Raw genomic sequence first — 9095 nt, 5'->3', positions numbered from 1 at the left:
TACATTCTCTGTAATTTTGTGCCTTTGGAATTAAATGAAATATATGGCAGAAACTCTTTTAATAAAATGATGTCTACAACATCCATTCTCTCCAAATTTATTCTGCCCCATCTTTGAGCGCATATCTTCTGTTTTGGAAAACAAAAAACCCAAAATTGCATGTTATGAACACTTTTCATCGTTTTGAACTTCCTTACAAACCTTTGAATTTCTCTCCATCTTGCCCTGAATACCCATGATTCCTTTAAAAAAACTCAGATTTTCCACTAATTGGAATGCCAAATTGTTATCGGACAGTTCAATAAGTTTAAATCAACCAATCACAACTTTGGTTTCAATCACCATAGAAACAGTGTACAGGCTCATGGCGCAGAATGGCCGGACATCATTGATATGCAGGAGTTAAAATCTTATTATTATATAGATACTGATGAAATACCAGGATTTCTCCTTTTACTAAAAAATCATATCTTCACCGCGCGCAGTGAAGATACTATTTTGATCGTTCACGTGTGAGGATATTGTTGTGGCCACGGTTACCAACATGATTACCCAATTACAATAGAGCTTCTCGCTCAGGCGCCGGTCGGTTCATTTGAAATTTCATTCACAAAATGGCCTCGAGGTGCGAAGACAGTAGAGTTACCGATGACTTTCTCGATGAGCTGCGAAATTTTCACATCGATATTTTTTCCAAGCTTGAAGAACATCCAGGAAGATTTGCCGAAGTCTCGGAAAGTGATGTTGAAAATTCATTGAGGGGGAAGAAAATGCAAACACTAAAAGAAAGACCTTCTGCGACTTAAAATTAGTCAAAAAATTTCTGGTAGAAGAGCGCCACGAAATCAGGGAAATAGAGAAGATTCCTCCAACTGAATTAGACGGCTACTTGAGCCAGGGACCAAGACTGGTCATTGCTCCGCGGAATTTTGGATAGCATTGAACGCCATTTGAGTCGCTACAGTTACGGCAAAACCATCTTCAAAGACATTGATTTTAAAAAAACAACACTGCAAAAAGTGGAATTCTTAATTAAGTGAATTACTCACATTGTGATTTTTTTACCTCAAATAAGTGCACTACCCTCAAAACCAGGTTTCACTTCTTAGATAAAACCCTAATACCCTTAAATTAGGAGAAGATTTCTTTACAAAGAGCTATTTCCTTATTTGAATATTTAATACTTACTTCAGTAAAACCAAAACACTTAACCAATGGCTTCACCTCTTTGTTGAGGGGAGGTTTTCTTAGATGTAGTGTTCATTGCTTAAAAAAACGTTTTACCACTAGTCAAAGATAAGAATTTTTTTTGAGGTTTACAAGTATCTTACGTAAGTGTTGTCATACTAACTTCCAAATGATTATCTTTCATTGAAACAAACGTTTTGCCCTCTCTCTAGCAATCCTGAAAACCTTGAACACCTGAAATATTTCTGTATTGTTGAATGTCACAACCAAACCTCAAACTAGTAATTAATTAATTAATTTTTGGTTACGTGACTAACAAAAGCAATTTGAAAACAAATACACCACTTAGATTCCATGTTACTAGTATTTATTTTCAAAATTAACTCATACATGCTGTGGGTACAATCTTCTCTTTATTGTATAGAAACAATCTGGAAGGACAACAACATCTAAAATCTAAAAGAACTGCAACATGAAACCTGACAGGAATTCTCTGTGCATTGCTAATTTTCCACTATTTTTTTAGTTTGAACCCAACGATTTAAGTCATGGACCGGAATCAGAGTACTCATCCATAGACTACTTTAATACTGGTACATAACTATTTATTTGATACAACAGTAGACCAGTGCTGGGATGTCCCAGCTCTGCAACAGGTAGCTTGTGACAGCTACATGTATTAACAAGTCCCTTTGAGATCTGAAATGCTGCCTTTGATCTTAATGTAACTTGAGCCATTGTACTTATAGACAGGCAAAGGAGTATGGATAACTAGCATATCTGGAGTCACTGAGACAAGCCCTGCTGCCTGGGGGCGGACTTCAAAAGCATGAAGTGCATTGTCAAATCCCAATGTCTCTAAAAATATAACATCAAAGACAATCAAATGTAAATTGAGTTCAAAAATACACTTAATTTGCCAAACTGTGGTTGGTCTTCATCATCAAATTTGACTGCTAGGTAACACTCGTCCACAATATACTTGGTTCCATGAAGCTTTATCCACTTGAAAGATACGACTGAGTTGATGGTTCTTATATCAACAGCAAGAGCTGATGAAACCCTTTCTTTAATTCTCAGTAGCTCTGCTCCTAAAGGGAGTTGAATAGGTCCATTTTCGTTCTCTTTGAAAATTGAATTTCTACTCCGATTCATGGCAGCAACCTTTTGATGATGGCGGCTTAATGACAAACAAATGTTCTTAAAGTTCATCAATTTTTTCAAGCCTTTAAAGTACTGGTGCTTAGCTTCGAAACGCATAGCCCACAAATTTATAAGTGGTCCTAAGAGCAGAATGACTTTTGGAAAGTGAACCAAGTAATGTTGTTTCGGTGTAAATGGCTGATCAGGAAATAACTGTTTAAACAGTTCCAAATATTCCTTGACAATGTCCTTAAGTCTGGCTACAGTGTCAAGACTTACAACTGCCGAAAAAGAAATCTCTGTAATATCACTTAATAAAGTGTAGAGCTCCCAGTGCCTGTCAGTTTGGTCAACACCATTACCCACAACAAAAGGAAAGATGCGAAAAAGCAAGTAGGATTTTGCTGCATCTTGGTTAAGAGAACCAGAACCATGTAAATCTGTACATGTGTCTCGTATAAAATTGGGTTTATCATTGGCTTCCATGTAACCGTAACAGAAGTTCTTGATATTATTGTTGATGGCCGCAAGACTGGTTTGTTTAATGTTAATATAATGTTTAGTTAATGCTTGTAATGTTAGAAGGATAACTCCTTGCAACAAAATATGCATAACATCTGGAGGAGTTTGCTTAAACATGTCAAAATGAGGAAATTCAGTAAGAATGCTTTTTCTGTTGATCCCATATACAGTTTTGTAGTGATCTTTTAGGGCATGAGGGCAATTATGTATTACATCACATTGGTATAAGTGTTTTTTCAGTGAACGTGGCTCAAAATCATCCTCACTGAAGCCATTTTGCATAGCTTCGAAATCTGCATGACAGAATCTGCACTTCCTGAATGACCCTCCTACTGATTCTTTCAAGCCAATTGCTTGATGAACTGCAGGGTTGTCAGCAACATATGCCACCAGGGATGCTCTCACAGGAATTGTACTGCCATCCCTCAAAGGAATCAGATTTCCAGTCGGTATACCAAGTTTCTTCAGGTCATCAAGCAATGGCTGTAGTATAACATCAAAGCCATAGGTTGACACGTCTTCAGATCTCACGACAGCGTACAAATTAATTGCATCCACAACACTGCGATACTTCCTAGGCAAGTTACTTAAAAGGTAATAGAACATGAGAAGCTTGCGTTTTTTTACTCTTGTGCCAACAGCATTACATATTTGTATCTCATCACTGTACAAGATGAGTTCTAATGTGTGAGGATTTATTTTAAACAAAGGGTGGTTTGACAGCACTACACCATCTTGTATAAATTCAAATTTTCCATCAGTGCGTTTGCAGTTGGAATGCAGCAACGGCTCCTTTAACTGATCATTTGACAAAATAGCAGCTAAATACTTAATGAGTGTAATATAATAAAATGAGTGCTTCTTAAACACCGGACGACTCCTGGTGCTTGGCTGTGCTCTTGTAGTTGAAAGTGTTGTCCCCAGAATTTGCAGCATAGGTTCCTGGTTTAGGGGGGGAAAGTAGCAATATATATTAATTAGACGACCTTGTGAGTAACTTTGTTATCCTTGAAGAAGATGCAAGAATAATAGAGAATAATACCTCTCAAGGTACATATAATGGTCTTACACATTTGAAAAACAACAAATTTCCAGATTTTCTGGTAGAAATTTCTATATGCCAGATATCCTCATTTTGTTTGGTGTCCCAATTTCTACTTCAACATACCACAACATGGAAATATTTGTTGATGAACTGATTCCTGAGCCAGTCACTCCGGCAATCTTGAAATGGATCATGATCGGCCAGGTCCAGACAGTCAGTGATGTCAAAATTTTCTGATGGAGTTCTGTTTTCTAATTTTCTTTTGATTCTTTGGCCAGCCAAGGTAACACTGTCCTGGCACATTGCTTTCGTCCAGTGTATAATAGTATTAAGAGCAGCTTGAGGTAAATGGTAGTGCTCCCTCATGCTAAAATACACAAAAGCTGCATTACTACTTTATGTCATAATTGAATTCCTGTAATTGTTTGCCTAATTTTTCCCGTGCATCCAGTTCATACGTCACAACAGGTGGCCACACCCTTTGCACCCTGAATCAGCACTTACCTTTCAATGAACAAAACAGCACGTTCCCTAGAATGGTCTTCCAAATCTGCAACTGACGTGGGTATGTCATTTGATTCCAAGGTCAATTCATAGGCCCACACATTTCGAGGTACGTCTGCAGTTTCGTTCCCGCCTGCAAAATCACAAGATTGTGGTGCCTCTTCTTGCTTCGTCGGCACAATCAGGTATTGTCCATCTGATGGTGGGTCGGACCGACCTCTGTAAATGTCCGCGTGCTTTCTTCTAACATGCTTATAGAAGCTATTGTATTTGGAGAAAACCTTACGGCAAGCAGGAGTATCACCAAGACCGCAGACAATTGTAAACTCGTCGTCAGAATGCACTTGATTAAGGTGACTCATTAAAATCCTCAGTGATATCGCAGTGAAGACACAGAAGTCGAATACACACTTCCACTGCATCTTAGCAATTATCTAAAATAGCCAAACGATCTTGATGAAAAAAACAGTAAGCTTAAGAGTTAATGGATGTAAGCACTCGCTCGGGCCTAATTCAATCGATTCCTTTCATTGGGCCACGCGGTGCGATACGTCAAGTGCACAACCGCAAAGGCCTGGGAAAAAGCGGCAACTCTCCATTCGTGAAAGTCAAGATGGCGGGTAATTTAGGAACGTTGGAAGTGGGCCACCTCGACCTAGTTATCCCGAAAAATAAAGGAAGTTGGTTTGCCAAAAACGTCAACAGACGTCTTATAAGGTAAGGGTAGAATGCGATGTAGGTTTTACGTAGCTTCATTTAGTTTCGTGCTGATTTACGATGATATACCAGTATTAACTGTTTTCCCGCCATTGTCATTGAATAACAGCAAAGGAGATCAGAGGCTCTACGTTACTGATGTTCTGTCCAGAAGACATTAAATACGAACCAGAAGAATTAATTGTTGAAGATCGAGTACAGCTTAGGAATTTCCTCCGAGAGATTGTAAGTTTGTGAAAGGTTAACTGCATGCGTGCAGCTAGTGAACACATGTTGAAAATCTTAGCTAGCTCGATAGAACGTTGAGCCCGGCAAGCATGTAGTGAGGAGTTGTCGTTTATTCCACATTACTTTAATTAAGTTTCCTTTTTTGCAATAATGCATTGATCAAACTTTATATCATCAGCGGACAAAATGTACAAACCTAAATATCTTGTTTATGGGTGCTATCTGCTGCCCCATTTCATTTTCAATGAACTTAACAAATAGTATTCTGGTTTTTTTTTTTTTTTTTTTTTGTCTTTTAGAAGAAATCAGATCTTGAATTAACTGGGTCAAGGACTTTAACATCTCCGGTTGCATCATCTGCAAGCTCCCGAAGTTCAACTCCTGATACAATGTACATGAGATCTTCTGATTCAGATTTTTCATCCGACATTTCATTGGCAGACAAGATCTCTGATGACTTTTCAGACAGTCCTAAGAGTAATGACAAGCACCAAATGCGTGCAAAACCCCCCAAAATAGGATCCTACAAGCCACTGGATCTTCCAACCACCTTTGAACTCCCAAACAGTTTGGTAGCAAAGTAGATAAAATGTTGAAAGAATGCATGTCTCCTGGATCTGTCCCTCAAGATGAGCAAAGAACATTCATCAGGCAGGTCACAGATCACTTGGAGAGTGCAAATTCTCGTCCCAGCAGTAAGACCGTAGAATGGGTAGCTTGGAAATATTGTTCCCTTTATCCTGGTTTGCAACAAGTTAATCCAGTACAGTCCTTGTTGTGAAGTGATGAATTGCCACTTGCCAGTGGAACTTTCAAGGAATGGGTAGGTGACTTTATATTACCTTTTCATGTTATTAGTCTCCGATAAGTCCAGTCTATATGGTGTAGCTCACATGACCTTAAGACATGAAAATTCTATTTGACTTTCAAAGTATGGCTTCTGAATCAGCCTAAGTAATTGTCATAAAAGGTGTGTTACATGATTATGAGGATTACAGTCTTCTTTCAAAATCCTGGAATTTTGAAAGAATTACCCTTTTCCTATCAACATGCACCTTTAGTTACAATCAGAAGAATCAGCAGTCCCTACCCTCCCCCCCCCCCCTCCAGCCCCCCTCCACACTTGTCTTTAGTGGCCAATAATTGTAAGACCATTGTATTGCCTTGCAGGGTCTCCTAACAGAGAAAATACGACGTTCACTGGAAAATAAGCGTTACCAAGGAAAACGAAAGTCCCTGGCCAATAATTTCCTTATTGTCAAAAGCCAAAAATCAGATGTTGAGGAAGGTATGGTTTATCATTGCCTCAAAAAGGTTGTGTCGTCGACTTCGTTACACTTTATAAAGGCAAAGGATTTTGGGGTTTAATGTACTGGTAACAATCTGCCAATAATGAGATATGAAGTAAACAGGAAAGTAATATGACTGTTCAATGAGCTTGGAGCTGCATTCTGTTAATGTTTTCCTCCACCTTTATGGTCTACAAACATTACTTGGTATCCTCATAATGAATTAGGCTGTTTTTCCGGATTCTATGATGAACCTCATTTATTGTCTTTCATGGTCATTGCAAGGTGAGACCCTGGTCAGTGTCCACACTTCAGTTACAGCATCAGATTTCACTCCCTACAGGAACACCAGCTGTTGATGATGATGCATCTGTGGCAAGGCACAGTAAACGCCTGTAAGACGAACTTGGGAAAAGTGTCCTGAACTTTACTGTGATAGGAGACCTTATGACTGCAGAATTTCCTGCCAGACGAAAATTCATCAAAAGTCTAGACGCAAGAACAAGAGTACGCGAAACCCTCACCAAGTATCACATTCTCCATTCTGGTGATCAGGTAAACTGAATGTTATGAGCTTGGATAAGTCTGAATGGCTGTCTTCATTTCTTGTGGTTTGGCAGTTATAACATTACATCACTTAAGTCTTGGTTGCTTTCAAATGCTTTCAAAGAAGTAACCAATCATTGAATTGTTTGGCTTGCACAGCAATCTAGCCTGGTATAGTTTTGCAAAAAGTACACATTGAAACTGGACTCTGCTGTACGTGTTCCCAAAATTGGTACCATGATAAAGGAAAATCACTTCTCTTTGTTTTTTTGTATTGGAAAAACACTTAGCAGGACACATTTCAATAATTTTTAAATTCATTTAAAATCCACTCTTGAGCGAAGGTATCATATTCAATTTTAATACTGAAATTGGTCTATTTAGGAAAGTTTAAAGCTGCATAATGTTATTACATCAACCTTTCACTTTTGTTTTAGCTTGAAGAAGAACTCCTGAGGATTTTAAAACTGGAAAGGAAGGTTGAGAGCATAAAGGAGGTGAAGGACATGCTGACTAACTGGAGCAGTCAGCAAGATAAACTCAAAGGATTCTTATCTCAAAATTTCAGTGTGAACAAAGATGACATCACTGGTATGTCACGTCAGAGGGTGGTGGAGGAAAGCTGGAGAACCCGTTTTTCAACATGTTTGATTAGTTTTGGTGCAAATTGTAATATTGTCAGATAATTCGGAAGTCCTCTCCTGACATTTAAAGTATAAGGCTAAACACCGGAGGAAAATGATACTCAAATGGATTCTTCTTTTTCTATAGATGTCCTAATGAAGCACGTCAATAGAATATTCCCAACCAGAAGGGAATGCCTAAAGACCCTGTATTTGTCAGTTCTTGGAATGATGAGGTTCAAAATTATAGCCAAGTGATATATTCACAATCAATTGTTTTACAGGCAATCAAGAATATTCGACTACCATTAATTCTCGGGAACAGGAGTTGAAAGGAATTTTCCCCACAGACCAAAAATATGCTAGCATATTAAACTTGTTTCCGGGAAGGCAGATGACTAGTGTCTAATGAAACTTGTAACACAACTTTCAAATTTGTTTGTTTATGTGTGTGATACCCCTAATGCAAGGATGGAGCCGCACGAAGACCAAAACAGGAGACAGGAGAAATTTTCCTTTTTTTCTTGGGGGGGGGGGGGGGGGGCTTAATAGTTAATTAATGGGGTCCAAGATTGTGACTTGAAGCAGTTTGTTTGCTTATGTTTGTTCTTGCTCAATTATCTTTCAGGACTATTCAACTGATCTACCTCCAAAAGAAAGGAGTGAACCATACATTCTGCTGCATGCTGAAAGGGATGATAACCCCTTGTCCCTAATGATTGGCGGGCAAAAGTTCTGTAGTGTAGAGAAAAGTGACAACACACTTGGGCATGCTGTGGTGCAGTTAATGGCGTTATATTACGTTTTCCATTTTGAATACCCAAAGTTATTCCAAAATGTTTTCCTTTTCCTTCAGCAGTTTGTTTTGGCAGATCACAACCTTGTTTGCAATGCTCTTGTTATAAATAGCTATCACGACTGTATTCAAAAATATCTAGTATTTGCTAACTCATTGTAAGATAAAGTACACACTATGGAACCACATACTGTATGCATGTCTAATAACAATGCTTTTTTGAACCTAGAAGCCCTCTGTTGCTGTGCATCTGGCCCATGCACTTTTTGTATTTGTTCTTGTTGACATTTTGATTATACGTGTATGATTTAGAGAAGATACATAGTGGCATGTCAATGGACAGATCACAAAGTGTTTGCCGTATTGTGGAAGTATATACTGTAACTTACTGCCTTGCACTTATATAGTAATATTCAGATTTGAGCAATAAAAGCACTTTTACAAGCAATGAGGATACAACGTCGCAGTTTCTTTAGTTTCTTCATAAAGACTTG

The 9095-nt window shown here is 38.4% G+C and overlaps 1 protein-coding gene across 1 annotated transcript; it reads right to left on the bottom strand.

Annotated features, from left to right (window-relative positions):
• Positions 1-1867: 1867 nt before the first annotated feature.
• LOC138025459 (uncharacterized) lies at positions 1868-4824 on the bottom strand. Its single transcript, XM_068872665.1, has 4 exons — positions 4403-4824; positions 4022-4265; positions 2109-3651; positions 1868-2046 (listed from the first exon to the last, which is right to left on the bottom strand). Exons 1-4 carry the CDS (start codon positions 4822-4824, stop codon positions 1868-1870), a joined length of 2388 nt encoding a protein of 795 aa, XP_068728766.1.
• Positions 4825-9095: the final 4271 nt, after the last annotated feature.

The sequence above is a fragment of the Montipora capricornis genome, chromosome 12 (assembly GCF_036669925.1).
Source record: "Montipora capricornis isolate CH-2021 chromosome 12, ASM3666992v2, whole genome shotgun sequence".
Classification (NCBI taxonomy): Eukaryota; Metazoa; Cnidaria; class Anthozoa; order Scleractinia; family Acroporidae; genus Montipora; species Montipora capricornis.
Note: the sequence above shows the minus strand (reverse complement) of the source record. Positions and strands in the feature narration are given on the sequence as shown.